Source organism: Mirounga angustirostris, unplaced genomic scaffold, assembly GCF_029215605.1.
Source record: "Mirounga angustirostris isolate CCGP_5_RB_7025 unplaced genomic scaffold, mMirAng1.0.hap1 SCAF_3, whole genome shotgun sequence".
NCBI lineage: Eukaryota > Metazoa > Chordata > Mammalia > Carnivora > Phocidae > Mirounga > Mirounga angustirostris.
This window is the reverse complement of record NW_026991711.1, coordinates 187,255,135-187,273,105: the sequence shown is the minus strand read 5'-3', so window position 1 is coordinate 187,273,105 and position 17,971 is coordinate 187,255,135. Positions and strand designations below refer to the sequence as shown.

Below are 17,971 nucleotides of genomic sequence, written 5' to 3'. Positions count from 1 at the left end.
GGTGGACATCCATCTGAACAGCCTTGGGCTCCCTGCAGAGGAGCCCTCCCCTCCTCTCTACTTAGACCCTCCTGTCTATGGGTGGAGTCCCTGGTGCCCTCCCTTCTAGAACTTTGGATTGGAGACTGGAGCAGAGCCCTGGGTAGATGAGAGGGGAGGGCTGGTAGGAAGCAGGTCAGTGAGCGGAGGGGATGAGGGGCAGGAACAGAAAAGGGCAGAGCCAGGGGACCCACGGTTCTGGAGACCGGGACCCAGGATCTTTCCTTAACATGGGATGGTCACTTTAGGTGTGGGGAGGCACTGGTTATAGGTGTTAGAGAACCAACAAAGAGCAGGAAACCCGGTCCTGGATTTGGTGTTGCAGCAACCCATCAAAAGGGACTTGAGTGAGGGCAGGGGGCTCGGGCCCCTGCTCCAGGGCGCAGAGGGGAGAAGCCAGAGCTGTTCCAGGTGGGGCAGATTTCAGCACCTGCCGGTCCCCACCTTAGTCCGCAGGGAGGGAGCCTCGCGTTCGGGTCAGTGAACTTTTTTATCAGGCATCCGACTGTGTAGGAAAAGGATGGTGGTATATTTCATGCCTGGGCCAGACAGTTTCTGAGAAGTTGTATGTAACTGTTAACTATGATCGTGAACTTTTTGGTCCAGTTTGTTTGGCCTGCAGCTGCTCCTGCCTCCTGGTGACCTCAGAATCCTAGCAGGAGCCCCGACCCTCTAGTCCCCAACAGAGCCCCGGACTGATCTGACCACCAGTGTGGTCCTGCGGTGTCACCGTCTGTCCCGCCTTTGCCGCCATTGCTGATTCCCCGGCCATCTGGTCTTGAGGTCCCCCCCTTGTCCCTTCTTAGTCTTAGATTTGCACACATCACAGACGGGACCCTCACCATTTCGCAGTAACAACGAAGGTGGAAAGTTGTTCTCACAAGCGTGAAGATGGCATGGTCTGGAACTTCGTGAGAGAATGGTTTGTTGCTAAAGCATCAGAAGGGACCCAGCCACACAGTCTCTCCTACCGGGAAGGACCGGAAGCAGAGCCGCGGCGTTGACACACTTCCTGCTGGCTGGGGTGAGGTGCACGTGTGTGTGTGTGTGTGTGTGTGTGATGGAACCACACACAGTTTCACAGCTGCGGCCTGGGTACCTGGGCCCTAATGGAAGGTGCGTTTGGAAGGAATACACACGGCTTCACTCTCAAGTCTTTGGGTTGCCAGTGACATCCAACTTCAAGATTCATTAGAAGAAAAAAAAAGGCAGGGATTTATTGGCCCAGATAAGCAGAAAAGGTTCAGGTGTGGGCTAGGGACAACTGCCACCAGGGGCCCCGCCTGGCCAACAAGCGCCACCCCAGCCTCTTCCTGGGTGGTGCCTCCTTCTCTCCCCTGCAGAAGGGGACGTGGCACCAGCATTTCAGCTTCGCCAGCGAGAAGGAAAGAGGCTCCCAGCTCAGGCTGGAGCCTCAAGTGCACCTCCCGCCCTGTAAGCCCCTGGAGACCTGGCGACCAGGCGACCGGGGGAGGCGGGCGCGGGGAGCGGACCCGAGTCCTGTTCGCACCATGAGGGGAGATGCCGACCACCTCCCTGCTTGGAGGGAGGTCAGCTCCGGACTCCCAGGGCATCACCGGGTTTCGCCTGCCGTGGAATTCCAGGCACAGCCCACACGGTCCGCACGGATGGGGCCCTCACGGTGCCGTGGCGCTTTAAAGCCCATCTCTGGGTGTCGGGGTGTCGGGCGTCCTAGGACGTGGCCTCTGCAGCCTTGGGTCTGGCCCTCGGACCTGCTGCAGCTCCGCACCTTTCTTAGTAGTAGATTGTCCCTGAAGTCATTGTGATGAAAGTGCCGGCCCCGCCGGCTCCCCGCCCTGCAGCCACCGAACAACCCAACGACATCCACATCCAGTCATTGGGGTGCTGCTCAGAGGAGGCCCAGCCTGGCTCAACTTCCTTTGCTGTGATGGGGGAGTTGGTCTCCTTGGGGTTCTAGGACAGGCCAGTGATAGCTGGGTCCCCGCCTCCCTCCTTATTTCCATGTGTTCCCTTGGGGGGGTCCCCCAAAAACTCAGAAATCCTCTCCTCTTTTGCCTGCTTTTTGTGTTTTCCCACCTGCTGGCCACTCCATGCTTTCAGCAGAAGGAGGGCTCTGGCCACGGATTCCCTGTCCAGGGTTTGCTCCCCACTGTCCCCTGAGCCCATTGCTGGTACTCCCCTAGCCTCTGGCCCCTCTGTCCCGGGGCCGCCTGGCATCCTGTCGGTGATGCTCTGCACACAGAAATCGGCTTCCCCCGAAGTGACCCACCAGGAGACTCCCCAGGCCAGGCCTCACTGGATCCTCAAGCCTCAGGGCCCCAGAGCTCCTCTGAGGCTCTGTAAGCCCTAAGATCACGTTGTTCGCCAGGTGGGCCCCTGAAGCCTGGCTCTTGGGACTGGTGCTATGCTGCTCACCTCATAGCCCAGCCACTTCCGTCCCCACTCTTCCTGCCTTCCACTCAGGCACTGAATCCAGCCTCTCTGCCCTGCCTTCTGCCTGTAAGCCCGCTGTCCCCAGTAAACCCAAGGCCTTGCCCTTCTGGACCTATTAAGTTACTGGAACCCTCTGCCTGGCTTTTCCCAGAAGATGCTGCTGCCAGAGTTCAAGGCTGACTGGGGCACAGCCTGGGCACCTGCTCGTGTGCAGATGGCTCCCCTTATCTCCTCTCCGTCCTGTCGGTGCCCCCGCCCTGAGCAGAACACAAAGTCCCAGGGGTCCGGCAGTCTTTCCGGTGAGTGCTCACTCCCGGGGCGCGGTGACTGACCTGGGGTGACAGGTCTTGGAGCAGGTGCGGCTGTCTGCGCAGCGCTGGTAGCTGAGGAGTGAGTGGTAGCAGGATACCAAGCGGCAAGATCCAAGGCACACCCAGCCTGCCCAGACGTCAGCCTCGCCGATCAGCTAGTCCAGGAGCAAAGGCTCCGGGCTGCTTCCGGTGAGGCGAGGGCCTGCGAGGGGCGTGATGCTAGCACCCTGGGCCCACACCGGGATCTGCGGCGATGTCCCAACAGCTGTGCACAGAATCTTCTGGAGCAGCTGCTGCTTCCGCCCCCGCCCCCCGCGCAGTCCCTGGCCCCCCCAGCCTCTGCCTCGGGCTGCACACTCCCGCCAGTGGTGCTGGCAAATGTAACAGCCAGCTCTCGGGGGGCAGGGGGCGGGGGGGAGCCCTGGGGGGCGTAGTGTTTCCCAGTTTCGGGGGTGTATGTATGCCCAGCACGGCCAATTCCAAGCATCAACATGATGTCACGGAAGACGGAGTTGGGGAGAGATGCCCAGGAGCCATGATTTTATCATATTTCCCCCAAACAGATACAACAGATATAAGTAACCTCCGGGACAGAGACAGTAATTTGGAAGGGATGAGTTTTGAGTATTTATTACTTTTATTTTTATTTTTTAAAGATTTTATTTATTTATTTGACAGGGACACAGCAAGAGAGGGAACACAAGCAGGGGGAGTGGGAGAGGGAGAAGCAGGCTTCCCGCCGAGCAGGGAGCCCGACGCGGGGCTCGATCCCAGCACCCTGGGATCATGACCTGAGCCAAAGGCAGATGCTTAACCGACTGAGCCTCCCAGGCAACTCCTTTATTACCTTTTTAAAATAGAATTTATTTAATTGTAAGTTTATATAATTTCAGTTTTGTTGATGGTTATGTTTAACAGTGCTCATAGAACTCATGAAAATTTAGCGATCGGCTCTTACGAGCGGGAACAAGCTGGCTCGGAGACACCACTGCCTCGGACCCAGGGGCCAGAGGAGGGCCTGGTGGAACCCCTGCTCCCCAGCACCCCCCAGGATCACTGCCCTGCGGCCTTCGCTCCGGCCTCCCCTCTGAGAACTCATGCCTTGTCCCCTCTCCCTCTCCAGGACATGCCCCACCGCCCCCAGCACCTTCACAGCCTTTCCCGGGGCCAGACTGACCCCCGGCCCACCCCTCGGGGGCTACAGCTCTCTGGCAGGTGCCTCAGCAGCCAGGCTCTCGCCCACGTCCCCCAGCTCGGACAGTGGTGGCTGTCCTGCATGCCGTATTCTGCCCCCTCCAGAGTGCGTGTCACCTGTCTCCCTCCCAGGAGAGGGTCTCCTGCACCAGCTCCTCTTGTTTCTCTCACCCCTCATTCTGCCCTCATTTTCTTATTTCTCTGGTCCCCTCCTCCGAGACCCCATCCACACTCCCAGTTCCTCCACTGACACCTTCCACAGGGCACTCTGTGCAGGTTGCCGGAGGCCTGACTTTCTCTCAACCCCACCACCTCCTCCAGAAGTCCACCCGTCACTCGCTCTGGCACTGGTGCTCTGCCCTGATCTCTGGCCATCTGCAAAGGCTAGGAGTTCTCCTTAGAAGAGGGAGAGCAACTCGAGGGGCAGGGGCATCCATTTTGTGTGGCTGAGCGGCCTGCAGGGGCCTGGAACTGTCACTAGGCCTTCCTTGCATGCGCGCCCAAGATAGCCGGCGGAGGCAGAAGCTTGTAAGATAGGACTTCCCCAGGGCCCCGGGAGACAAACCATCTCTCCTGCCTCTCAGCTCCACTCCATCTCTCCTGCCTCTCAGCTCCTCCCCTGGTGTGGCCCTTAGATAAGACCCCTGCAGAGCTTATCAAACCCACCCCCTCTCCCCCCCCCCCCCCCCCGCCCCCGCCCCAGCTCTTTTTGGTTTGGATTGGTTAGCCTGGCCTTAACCCAGGAACCCTAGAAATACTCCACTGGCCCTTTCAAAGGCCGATGCCTGGGGTGCTATGGCCCCCACTCCGCCCGCACCCTGCCATGACCCCCCTGGGTGGCCGAGGTGTGAAGACCTGTGCGAGACCTTCCCTACTCCCCTTGCTCCTGCTGTTGGAGGCCCCACCGAGCAAATGTGAGTCCAACAAAATCACAACACTCCGGGTCCCAGCACAGAGCAGCCCCACGGGATGTTTGCTGAACTGAATCAAAATGTCACACCACGGTGGAAAAACCACCCTGAGAGATTTGGTTCTGAGGAGTGAGGTAGGTTCTGAATGCCTTCGGTGTGTGCGCTGTCTGGGTCAGGACCCGGGTTTCTTGTGTCCCTGTAGCCTCATCTCCGCAAGGACCACTGGCCTCGGTGGTGTGACCTCCTTTGGCCAACGGGAGAAGAGTAAACCCGGATGCAGGCAGAAACCCGAGCAGCCCGGGGGCTTTGTCTCTCTCTGTCACTGCAGCTGGAGCCCTGAGGCCACCAGGGAAGGAGCCCAGGCTAGCCGGCTGCGGGACGAGAGGCCTCATGGAGGAGATCTCAGGACCCAGCCAACAGCTGGCCGCTGGGCACGAGCGAGGCCTTGGCGACCCTCTACCCTCTGACCACAGACGCACGTCTGGGCCCAGCCAAACCCAACAGAACTGCCCCACCGTGGAACCACATCATTGTAAAGCTGGTAAGTTGTTGTTTTAAGCCGCGACGCTTTGGGTGCAGTTTGTTATGTGCAAAGCAAAGCGAACCACTCCTTAGCACAATGCACCCAAACGGTATCTGGAGAGATGAAGATGGTCAGGCAGGCAGGCCGGCCAGCCATCCAGCTATGAGGCTGGGCTACTGGCACACTGCGAGGGCCCAGGAGGATCCCCTAGATCCTGGGCCAGGATAAGGGTAAGGCAAGTGAGGCATCCACCTGCACGCAAAATGGAAGGCAGTTGGGGCACCTGGGTGGCTCAGCCGGTTAAGCGTCTGCCTTCGGCTCAGGTCATGATCCCAGGGTCCTGGGATCGAGCCCCACATCGGGCTCTCTGCTCCGCGGGAAGCCTGCTTCTTCCTCTCCCACTCCCCCTGCTTGTGTTCCCTCTCTCGCTCTGTCTCTCTCTGTCAAATAAATAAATAAAATCTTAAAAAAAAAAAAAGGAAGGCAGTATCCCAAAACTGAGGAATAAAGATAAATAATATTTTAATGCAGTATTAGAAAAATCAAATCGGCAAACTATGGCTCATGAGCTGGCTACCCATTTCTGTAAAAAAAGGTTTCTTGGAACTGGGGCTGGGATTAGGATTTATTTTTATTTAAAAAAAAATTTTTTTAAAAAGATTTTATTTATTTATTTGACAGAGAGAGAGACAGCGAGAGAGGGAACACAAGAAGGGGGAGTGGGAGACGGAGAAGCAGGCTTCCCGCCGAGCAGGAATCCCAATGCGGGGCTCAATCCTAGGACCCTGGGATCATGACCCGAGTCGAAGGCAGATGCTTAACGACTGAGCCACCCAGGCGCCCTTGGGATCAGTATTTAGCAAGCAAGGTAAGATCATATTAGCACAGGGTCAGTTCTTGTTTTTATTAAAAAGTTTGATTTTTTGACATGGAATTTAAAAAAAATTTTATTATGTTAGTCACCATACATTACATCATCAGTTTTTGATGTCGTGTTCCATGATTCATTGTTTGCGTATAACACCCAGTGCTCCATGCAGAACGTGCCCTCCTTAATACCCATCACCAGGCTAACCCAGCCCCCCACCCCCTCCCCTCCAGAACCCTCAGTTTGTTTCTCAGAGTCCATAGTCTCTCATGGTTCGTCTCCCCCTCCGATTTCCCCCCCTTCATTTTTCCCTTCCTACTATCTTTTTTTTTTTTTTAACATATAACGTATTATTTGTTTCAGAGGTACAGGTCTGTGATTCATCAGTCTTACACACTTCACAGCGTTCACCATAGCACATACCCTCCCCAGTGTCTATCACACAGCCACCCCATCCCTCCCACCCCCTCCACTCCAGCAACCCTCAGTTTCCTGAAATTAAGAATTCCTCATATCAGTGAGATCATATGATATGTGTCTTTCTCTGACTGACCTATTTCGCTTAGCATAATACCCCCTAGTTCCATCCATGTCATTGCAAATGGTAAGATTTCGTGTTTTTTTGGTGGCTGCATAATATTCCATTGTATATATATACCACATCTTCTTTATCCATTCATCTGTTGATGGACATCTTAGCTCTTTCCACAGTTTGGCTATTGTGGACATTGCTGCTATAAACATTGGGGTGCATGTTCCCCTTCAGATCACTACGTTTGCATCTTTGGGGTAAATACCCAGTAGTGCAATTGCTGGGTTGTAGGGTAGCTCTATTTTCAACTTTTTGAGGAACCTCCATACTGTTTTCCAGGGAGGCTGCACCAGCTTGCATTCCCACCAACAGTGTAGGAGGGTTCCCCCTTCTCTGCATCCTCGCCAACATCTGTCATTTCCTGACTTGTTAATTTTAGCCATTCTGACTGGTGTGAGGTGGTATCTCACTGAGGTTTTGATTTGGATTTCCCTGATGCCAAGCAATGTTGAGCACCTTTTCATGTGTCTGTTGGCCATTTGGATGTCTTCTTTTGAGAAATGTCTGTTCATGTCTTCTGCCCATTTCTTGACTGGATTATTTGTTCTTTGGTTGTTGAGTTTGATAAGTTCTTTTTTTTTTAAAAGATTTTATTTAGACACAGAGATGGAGGGGAGCAGTGGGAGAGGCAGAGGCTGAGGGAGAAGCAGGCTCCCTGCTGAGCCAGGATCCTGATGCGGGGCTTGATCCCAGGACCCTGGGATCATGACCTGAGCCCAACCCACCCAGGTGCCCCAAGTTTGATAAGTTCTTTATAGATTTTGGATACTAGCCCTTTATCTGATATGTCATTTGCAAATATCTTCTCCCATTCTGTCGGTTGTCTTTTGGTTTTGTTGACTGTTGCCTTTGCCGTGCAAAAGCTTTTTATCTTGATGAAGTCCCAATAGTTCATTTTTGCCCTTGCTTCCCTTGCCTTTGGCGATGTTTCTAGGAAGAAGTTGCTGCGGCTGGGGTCGAAGAGGTTGCTCCCTGTGTTCTCCTCTAGGATTTTGATGGATTCCTGTCTCACATTTAGGTCTTTCATCCATTTTGAGTCTATTTTTGTGTGTGGTGTAAGGAAGTGGGTCAGTTTCATTCTTCTGCATGTGGCTGTCCAATTTTCCCACCACCATTTGTTGAACAGACTGTCTTTTTTCCACTGGACATTCTTTCCTGCTTTGTCGAAGATTAGTTGACCACAGAGTTGAGGGTCCATTTCTGGGCTCTCTATTCTGTTCCATTGATCTATGTGTCTGTTTTTGTGCCAGTACCAGACTGTCTTGATGATGACAGCTTTGTAATAGAGCTCGAAGTCCAGGATTGTGATGCCGCCAGCTTTGTTTTTCTTTTTCAAGATTCCTCTGGCTATTCAGGGTCTTTTCTGTTTCCATATAAATTTTAGGATTATTTGTTCCATTTCTTTGAAAAAAGTGGATGGTATTTTGATGGGGATTTCATTGAATGTGTAGATTGCTCTAGGTAGCATTGTCATCTTCACAATATTTGTTCTTCCAATCCATGAGCATGGAACGTTCTTCCATTTCTTTGTGTCTTCCTCAATTTCTTTCATGAGTATTTTATAGTTTTCTGAGTACAGATTCTTTGCCTCTTTGGTTAGATTTATTCCTAGGTATCTTACGGTTTTGGGTGCAATTGTAAATGGGATCGACTCCTTAATTTCTCTTTCTTCTGTCTTGTTGTTGGTGTATAGGAATGCCACTGATTTCTGTGCATTGATTTCATATCCTGCCACTTTACTGAATTCCTGTATGAATTCTAGCAGTTTTGGGGTGGAGTCTTTTGGGTTTTCCACATAAAGTATCATATCATCTGCAAAGAGTGAGAGTTTGACTTCTTCTTTGCCAATTTGGATGCCTTTGATTTCTTTTTGTTGTCTGATTGCTGTGGCTAGGACTTCCAATACGATGTTGAATAGCAGTGGTGATAGTGGACATCCCTGCCGTGTTCCTGACCTTAGGGGGAAAGCTCTCAGTTTTTCCCCATTGAGAATGATACTCGCTGTGGGTTTTTCATAGATGGCTTTTATGATATTGTTCTTTCTTTTATTAATGTATTATATCACATTGATTGATTTGCGGATGTTGAACCAACCTTGCAGCCCAGGAATAAATCCCACTTGGTTGTGGTGAATAATCCTTTTAATGTACTGTTGGATCCTATTGGCTAGTATTTTGGTGAGAATTTTTACATCCATGTTCATCAGGGATATTGGTCTGTAATTCTCCTTTTTGATGGGGTCTTTGTCTGCTTTTGGGATCAAGGTAATGCTGGTCTCATAAAATGAGTTTGGAAGTTTTCCTTCCGTTTCTATTTTTTTGGAACAGTTTCAGAAGAATAGGTATTAATTCTTCTTTAAATGTTTGGTAGAATTCCCCTGGGAAGCCATCTGGCCCTGGGCTCTTGTTTGTTGGGAGATTTTTGATGACTACTTCAATTTCCTAAGTGGTTATGGGTCTGTTCAGGTTTTCTATTTCTTCCTGGTTCAGTTTGGGTAGTTTATACATCTCTAGGAATGCATCCATTTCTTCCAGATTATCTAATTTGCCAGCATATTGTTGCTCATAATATGTTCTTATAATTGTATTTCTTTGGTGTTGGTTGTGATCTCTCCTCTTTCATTCATGATTTTATTTATTTGCGTCATTTCTCTTTTCTTTTTGATAAGTCTGGCCAGGGGTTTATCAATCTTATTAATTCTTTCAAAGAACCAGCTCCTAGTTTTGTTGATCTTTTCCACTGTTCTTTTGGTTTCTATTTCATTGATTTCTGCTCTAATCTTTATGATTTCTCTTCTCCTGCTGGGTTTAGGCTTTATTTGCTGTTCTTTCTCCAGCTCTTTTAGGGGTAGGGTTAGGTTGTGTATTTGAGACCTTTCTGGTTTCTTTAGAAAGGCTTGTATTACTATATACTTTCCTCTTAGGACGGCCTTTGCTGCATCCCAAAGATTTTGAACAGTTGTGTTTTCATTTTCATTCGTTTCCATGAATTTTTTAAATTCTTCTTTAATTTCCTGGTTGACCCACTCATTCTTTAGTAGGGTGCTCTTTAGCCTCCATGTATTTGAGTTCTTTCCAACTTTCCTCTTGTGATTGAGGTCTAGTTTCAAAGCATTGTGGTCCAAAAATATGCAGGGAATGATCCCAATCTTTTGGTACTGGTTAAGACCTGATTTGTGACCCAGGATGTGATCTATTCTGGAGGATGTTCCATGAGCACTAGAGAAGAATGTGTATTCTATTGCTTTGGGATGGAATGTTTTGAATATATCTGTGAAGTCCATTTGGTCCAGTGTGTCATTTAAAGTCTTTATTTCCTTGTTGATCTTTTGCTTAGATGATCTGTCCATTTCAGTGAGGGGGGTGGTAAAGTCCCCCACTATTATTGTATTGTTGTCAATGTGTTTCTTTGCTTTTGTTATTAATTGGCTTATATAATTGGCTGCTCCCATGTTAGGGGCATAGATATTTACAATTGTTAGATCTTTTTGTTGGATAGACCCTTTAAGTAGGATATAGTGTCCTTCCTCATCTCTTATTATAGTCTTTGGTTTAAAATTTAATTTTGTCTGATATAAGGATTGCCACCAGCTTTCTTTTGATGTCCATTAGCATGGTAAATGGTTTTCCACCCCCTCAATTTCAATCTGGAGGTGTCTTTGCGTCTAAAATGAATCTCTTGCAGACAGCATATTGATGGGTCTTGTTTTTTTATCCAATCTGATACATTGTGTCTTTTGATTGGGGCATTTAGCCCACTTACATTCAGGGTAACTATTGAAAGATAGGAATTTAGTGCCATTGTATTGCCTGTTTGGTGACTGTTACTGTATATTGTCCATGTTCCTTTCTGGTCTATGTTACTTTTAGGCTCTCTCTTTGCTTAGAGAACCCCTTTCAATATTTCTTGTAGGGCTGGTTTTGTGTTTGCAAATTCTTTTAGTTTTTGTTTGTCCTGAAGCTTTTTATCTCTCCTTCTATTTTCAATGACAGCCTAGCTGGATATAGTATTCTTGGCTGCATATTTTTCTCGTTTAGTGCTCTAAATATATCATGCCAGTCCTTTCTGGCCTGCCAGGTCTCTGTGGATAGGTCTGTTGCCAATCTAATGTTTCTACCATTGTAGTTTACAGACCTCTTGTCCCGAGCTGCTTTCAGGATTTTCTCTTTGTCTCTGAGACTTGTAAGTTTTACTATTAGATGTGGGGGTGTTGACCTATTTTTATTGATTTTGAGGGGGGTTCTCTGTGCCTCTTGGATTTTGATGTCCGTTTCCTTCCCCAATTAGGGAAGTTCTCTGCTATAATTTGCTCCAATATACCTTCTGCCCCTCTCTCTCTTTCTTCTCCTTCTGGGATCCCAATTATTCTAATGTTGTTTCGTCTTATGGTATCACTTATCTCTCGAATTCTGCCCTCGCGATCCAGTAGTTGTTTATCTCTTTTTCTCAGCTTCTTTATTCTCCATCATTTGGTCTTCTATATCATTAATTCTCTCGTCTGCCTCATTTATCCCTGCCTCCATTTTTGATTGCACCTCATTAATAACCTTTTTGATTTCGACTTGGTTAGATTTTAGTTCTTTTATTTCTCCAGAAAGGGTTTCTCTAGTATCTTCCATGCTTTTTTCAAGCCCAGCTAGTATCTTTATAATCGTCATTCTGAACTCTAGTTCCGACATCTTACTAATGTCTGTATTGATTAGGTCCCTGGCAGTCCGTCCTGCCTCTTGTTCTTTTTTTTGAGGTGAGTTTTTCCATCTTGCCATTTTGTCCAGAGGAGAACAGATGAATGAGAGAACAAAATGCTAACAGAGTAAAAATGACCCCAGAAAAATATATGCTAAACAAATCAGAAGAGACCTGAAACTGGGGGAAAAGAAAGGGAAAAAAAAAAGAAAAAAAAAAGAATATGATCAAATATGATCAGGCTGGTGAATAGATCAGTGCCACACACTAGATTTTGGGTGTATTTTGGTCTGTTAGAAGAAACTGCCTCCCAAAATTTTAAGGAAAGAAAAACATATATGTACAAAAATAAGGGTAAATATGATGAAGGGATGGAATATGACTGTAAAGATGAAAATTATAAAAAGATTTTATAAAAGGAATGATAAGAAGTTGGTTGAAAAAAGAAAGAGAAATTAAAAAAGAAAAAAGGGAGAGAATGTGATCAGGCAGGACACTAGAACAAAGCCATACACTAGAGATTTAGGGTCTATTTTGGTCTGTTAGAAGAAACTGTATCCCAAAATTTTAGAGAGAGAACAACTTATATATATACTAAAAATATGGTTAACTACAATGAAGGGATAGAATATGACTCTAAAAATGAAAAATAAAAAAGACTTTTTAAAAAGAGATTGATAAGATGTTGGTTGAAAAGGGAAAAAGAAAAATTCAAGAAAAAAATAGAAAAAGAAAAAAGAGAAAATTAAAAAATTAACTTTGAAAGACTGAAGAATCATGGTAAAAAAGCCATGGATTCTATGTGCATTATTCCCCTAGCGCTGGAGTTCTGCCGTTCTCATTGATCGGTAAACTTGGTCTTGGCCGGCGGTTCTTGCTGATCTTCTGGGGGAGGGGCCTATTGCCGTGGTTCCCAAACGTCTTTGCCGGAGGTGGAATTGCCCCGCCCTTGCCGGTCAGGGCTAAGTAATCTGCGCGGGTTTGCTCTCCGGAGCTTTTGTTCCCTGTGAGCTTTCCGTACAGCTTTGGAGGCGGAGAGTGAAAATGGCGGCCTCCCAATCTCCGCCCCGGAGGAGCCGAGAACTCGGGGCCCCGCTCCTGAGTGCGCCCCCAGAGAAAAGCCGTCAGTCACTCCCGTCTCCCCGGTCTCTGGCCACACTCCGTGCTCACCCGGCCTGTGACCGCGCGTTTCTATCTCTGGCACCCGACCCCGGGTGGAGTCTCCAAACCCAGCAGATCCCTGCGGTGCACTCCTGCACCGCTCCTCCCAGGGGAGGAAGGGGAGTCTCCCCGGATCTGCCACTTGTTGGGTCCCTGCTGGAGGAGCAGTGGCCCGACTGTGCCGCGGATCACGGTCAATGGCCACCCCGAGCTGAGAGCCCGCGCCTGGGCTCCGCCTCTGCAGCCGGCTTCCCTGCTCCATTACCTGGGAGCTCTGCCGCCCTCAGGCACCCCCGGTCTTTCTGTGACCCCGAGGGTCCTGAGACCACACTGTCCCGGAGGGTTCCACCCCCCGCTTAGCCACTGGAGCGACGTCCCTCAGTGGAGCAGACTTTTAAAAGTTCCGATTTTGTGCTCCGCGGCTCTATCACTTGCCAGAAGCGGCCGACAGAGGCCCCTCCCTCGCCGTCTATCCTCCCGAATATCGCCTCGGATTCACTTCTCCGCACGTCCTACCTTCCAGAAAGTGGTCGCTTTTCTGTTCAGAGAGTTGTTGCTATTCTTTTCTTCGATCTCCTGTTGACGTCGTAGGTGTTCAGAATGGTTTGATCCCTATCCAGCTGAATTCCTGGGACCAGACGAAATCCAGGTCTCCTACTCCTCTGCCATCTTGCTCCTGGATTTCTGTCATGGAATTTTTGCATTAATCTCATTTGTGTGTTTGTTTCTTGTTTACTTCTGATTTGGGCTAAATCCTTCCCAACCTACTGAGTGACTGACCCCTGGTATCTGATTGGATCTCAAACCCCTACCTCTTACATTCCCACCAAAGGTCATAATTTAAGCTGTTTTCAGGCGTTGACACCTTGCTGTGAATGAAGTAAAATGAGATCAAGTTCTGCTCTGGAGAAATTAGGGGGCCAGGTAACCAGAGAGCTGGGGTCAACTTCCGGGGGAAGAAAGGAATCTTCCTGAAGGCCCACCATTCCCAGAATTTCTACAGGCTCTCCACTGTGGCTCCCTGGGTGGGTTTCATGGGCAAATCCTAGTAGCCAGCTGCATGACCATGTCCAGATGACCTTTGAAACCATCTGGGTTTATTCCTCTATTTGATTCTTCCCCCCATAGGTCGTGTTCAAGTCCGACCCCAGTCAGCTCAGTGAGGCCAGCAGACAGCTGGGATGTTTATGAAGAAGCTGTTGGTATTTTACCAAGGCTCTTGCTGGCCATCAGCCTTGGGATGTGGATGTGTGTGTCGGTGAGAGGAGTCTCCCAGGGTGTGGTGCGGAGGCCGGATGGCATTTACTTACCCCAGAGAATCACCCCGGCTGTACCTGGTGACTTCAGTGTAGTATGACACAGAGTTGGCTACTTCCCAAATCTCTAAAAGACTTTTTTCTTTTCCCGAAGTGGCCAGACATTTACAAATCAGGTGTTAGCCCATCTGTAGGTTTGAGGGAGAAACAGCAGTTGCTTTATACCATGGAGAAGGGGGTGAACCGATGACTCTTCCGGTCCCTCTGGATTTGTGGAGACAGGGGAAAGGCTGTACCAAGTCAGTGGCATCTGAGGAATCTAAAGGGGAGTGGATTTACTAGGGAGAACAGGAGAGATTTTTCCATGACGTTCCCCTGCTGTTTATCTGCAACGACTTTTTAAAGTTTCACCACGAGTGATCCCATTTCAGGTACTCAGTCTCTGCTTTTCCGTGTCCTCATCAGCAGGTACTTGTGATAAGCCTTGGTGTTTTCTCTTAATATATCCAAGTCGGGAGGTGGAGAGTGCCTGGAGGTGGATATTCCCAAGAAGAAGGTAGGGCCTCGTTCTCCACAACTTTCTTCGCCAGGCACACAGAGGGCTCACACATTCCCAGAGAATCTGGATGTGGCCTCTGAGCCAGTCACCACAGAGTTCTAACTCGCCCAGCCTCCTGCCACTGCCAAGAACTCACAAGATTAACCCAGGATCCTAACCTGTGATGGGTTTACGGACGTCTCCGGGGCAACCTGGCAATTTGCCTGCTCTAATGTTCTTCTGTTTACCTCCTCTGCTTGCTCTTTTGAGGAGTGAGGAGCGTATTGAAAAATGCAATGCTTATCTTCTATTTACGTCCAATTGGACCACAAAGATGTCTTCACTAAGGGCATAGCCAGGGCAGACGGGGTGCTTAGGGTATAATACAAGATTTTATTCACACACACACACACACAGTCCATATCACACGCAAGTACCATCTAGATATTGACTACTTTTATTTCAATACTCCTATTTTAGGAGAGGTCAGATCCTGCTCCTCGCTTGGGTGACATTGTTGGCTCTGTCCTCAGACATGGGCTCTGACATCACCTTCCGCAAGGAGCCAGCACAGTCCTTCCCAGGGGGGACCAGTCATCTTGCCACTGGAACTGTTTGTGTTTGCAGTCTTAGAAGAGGAGGGCAGGGGGACGGGGTACACTGGTCAACCCTATGTGGCCTTTAAACCACGTGTGCAGGAGATCAGGAACGGCTGTATCTTCCAGGCTCTCTATGGGACTAGATCATATTCGTAACCAGATTTCAAAAGAGGAAGAGAACGTCAGATCTGCTGCTCAGGAATATGGCTTGAGAATGGGTTTCCCTTATTCTAAATCCCTTTGGTTTTCTCCTAGCTGGACGGACAAAGGAGCGCTGGTTTCCGCTGAGGCCGAGGCCCCCCGTCCCTGGCTGCGTGTCCAGTCCCCCTCTCCTCTGCACAGGCTCCCAAGGTGAATAGCTCGCTGGTTGGCCCCGTGCTGCCCGCCCAGCTACGCTCCTGTGTGTGTGAGGGGACGACCAGAGGACAGTCACAGGAGCCCATGTCGTGGGGGTCAGCCTCGCCTCACTCCTGAAGCCACCTGGCGGCTCGCAGACAAGCCGTCCCTCCACATCTGTCGCCTGCAGCCGCCGGCTGGCCGAGAAGGGGAAGCTGGCCGGTCCTCGGGCAAGGGGATGGTGACACCGGGGAAGGAACCATCCTCACTTCCTGTAAGATGGGCTGCCTGGAGAAGAAAAGCCAGAGGCAGCTGCTAGCACGGACGTGGCATCCTCACAGAGTCCCCTCTGTCCCGTACAAGCCCTTCTTTCAACCGGCTCTGTGCAGACAGAATACAGAGAACCTTCCCTTCCGCCCGCGTCACCTGCTCTGCCTCGGGGCCTGACTCACGTGGCCATGCTCTTTCCTCACAGGAAGCAGGCTGCTTGGCGTGGGGCACTCCGCGAGTTTTGCTGGCAATGGTTTCGCTGTTCGTCGAGGCCACCGGACACGAGGCTGCCGCCAGCCGGGCTATCTACGCGCAGGCAGGGCCCCTGGGGCCATACCGCGGTCGCTGCCCCCCGGGGCTCTGGCCTGGTGCCGCCTGGCGTGGCCTGAAGCCGGGGCGCCGGGGGCCGGCCTTGCTCCCCCTCTCTGGCCACGCGTGCGGCATCTGCGGCGCTTCCTCGAAGGGGTGGGGTAGGGCAGGGCAGCCGGCGGGCCTGTGGGAAGCAGCGGCTTGAGCTGCACGGCTGGTGGGGACGCGGGGCTGGGGCTTGGCTGCGCGTGTCCCAGCAGACAGGCGCGGGAGAAGAGGGGGGGCCGGGGCTGCCCTCCAGCCACGGCCAGGCCAGCGGGGCTCGGGGTGACCAGAGCGCCCGGGGCTCCGGCAGGAAATGAGTGGGGCAGGGAGGGCCGGGGGCAGCAGAGCTGCAGAAATGCATGTATCCTGAGTGTGACAGATTTCCTGTCGCTTGACATCCTTTGGTCCCGTTTCTCGTTTGTTTTCCTTTATTTTGATTTATTTTATTTATGTATTTATTTTTTTTAAAGATTTTATTTTTAAGTAATCGCTATACCAACATGGGGCTCGAACCTACAACCCTGAGATCAAGAGTCGCATGCTCCACTCACTGAGCCAGCCAGGCGCCCCTCCCTTATTTTTAGTTGAGACTCTTTAGAAAGGCCCAGGCTCAGCTGGGGAGTGGAGGAGAGTGGCCAACTGGCCAAGGCCAGGAGGGGACAGAGAGAGGAAGTGGCCTCTACAGCGCCCGAAGTGGCAGGGGGAGGCCCCCTGGGCCCACCCTACCCTCGGTCCCTCTGGCGGCCCCACCTCCAAGGCACCCGCCGGTTTGGTTTCCAGGCTGCCCGAGTCGCTGCTGCTGCCTCCCACCTGGAGGCAGGTCCAGGTTTCAGGGCCGACCACACGAGCCCCACAGAGGTGGGGGGATCTCAACTCTGAGGGGCACTGTCCGGGTGGTCTCCGTCTGCCAGGTTGTGTGTGAGCCCCCGAGGCCAGTGGGCAATTGCATAAATAGAAAGATGAGTGAAGAACTGGTCTCTAGGGCAGAAGAAGACACAGGCCGGGGCCCTGATCCCGCAGGGAGGGGGAGCAGCTTTCCCTTTGGCCTGCGGGGCCCAGAGAAGCACAGTGCCCTGCCCTCCGGTCTGACTTACTCTGTGGGCTCCTCGGGGAGGCCGACATGAAGCTGGGGCGGCTGGCCTGCTGGGGGCTGCACGAAGAGAACTGAGGGGCCAGAGCGGATGCCTTGGCCTTGGGTAGGTTCAGGTCCAGGATCTCTGGGGCACTGGGGGTCCAGGGCTTGCAGGTGAAGGCTGATGTAAATTCCCTGGGACGAAAAGTATGCATGCTTAGGAGTCGCAGGAGGTAGGAAGGGCTTACCCCGCCGAGCGCCAAGATGCCAGGCAGGCACGGTCCTGGGCACGGGGTAGGGGTGGGGTAGGGCAGGGCACCTGGAGGCATACATCCCTGCCCCCACGGAGCTCACACTCTACGGGAGGAGGAAGATAACAAAAAAGGAATAAATGCAGGGCGCCTGGGTGGCTCAGTTGGTAAAGCGACTGCCTTCAGCTCAGGTCATGGTCCTGGAGTCCCGCGATCGAGCCCCGCATCGGGCTCCCTGCTCGGAAGGGAGTCTTCTCCCTCTGACCCTCCCCCCTCTCATGTACTCTCTCTCTCTCTCTCATTCTTGCTCTCTCAAATAAGTAAATAAATAAATCTTTAAAAAAAAAAAAAGGAATAAATGCTAAGGAGGAGATGAAGCCGAGAAGGGGGACAGGGAGCTTGAGGGATTACTGAAGTGTGAGATAGGACGGCCTGGGAAGCTGTGGCCGGCACAGTAACAGTCCCCCATTCTGTCCGTGCCCTACTCCTGGAATCTTTTATGACAAAGGAGAATGAAGGCGGGGTGGAATTGAGGCTGCTATCTGCTGACGTTACCAAAGGGAGATTATCCCAGACTATCAGGGTGAACCCCAGG

General features: G+C 51.0%; 1 protein-coding gene across 5 annotated transcripts in view; it reads right to left on the bottom strand.

Annotated features, from left to right (window-relative positions):
- Window positions 1-12,947: 12,947 nt before the first annotated feature.
- ARMC9 (armadillo repeat containing 9) overlaps window positions 12,948-17,971 on the bottom strand; it is a 150,167-nt gene continuing 145,143 nt past the window's right edge. Inside the window, exons 23-25 of one of the 5 annotated variants that reach the window (XR_010410338.1) lie at window positions 17,148-17,320; window positions 15,882-16,192; window positions 12,948-15,717 (exon numbers count right to left, since the gene is read on the bottom strand). Coding sequence is in view for 2 of the 5 variants with exons in the window: in XM_064587228.1 (XP_064443298.1) it covers window positions 17,032-17,320 (289 nt within the window). In the remaining 3 variants the exon portion in view is untranslated. The other 4 variants (XR_010410336.1, XR_010410337.1, XM_064587229.1 and 1 more) reach the window with 4 other exon arrangements.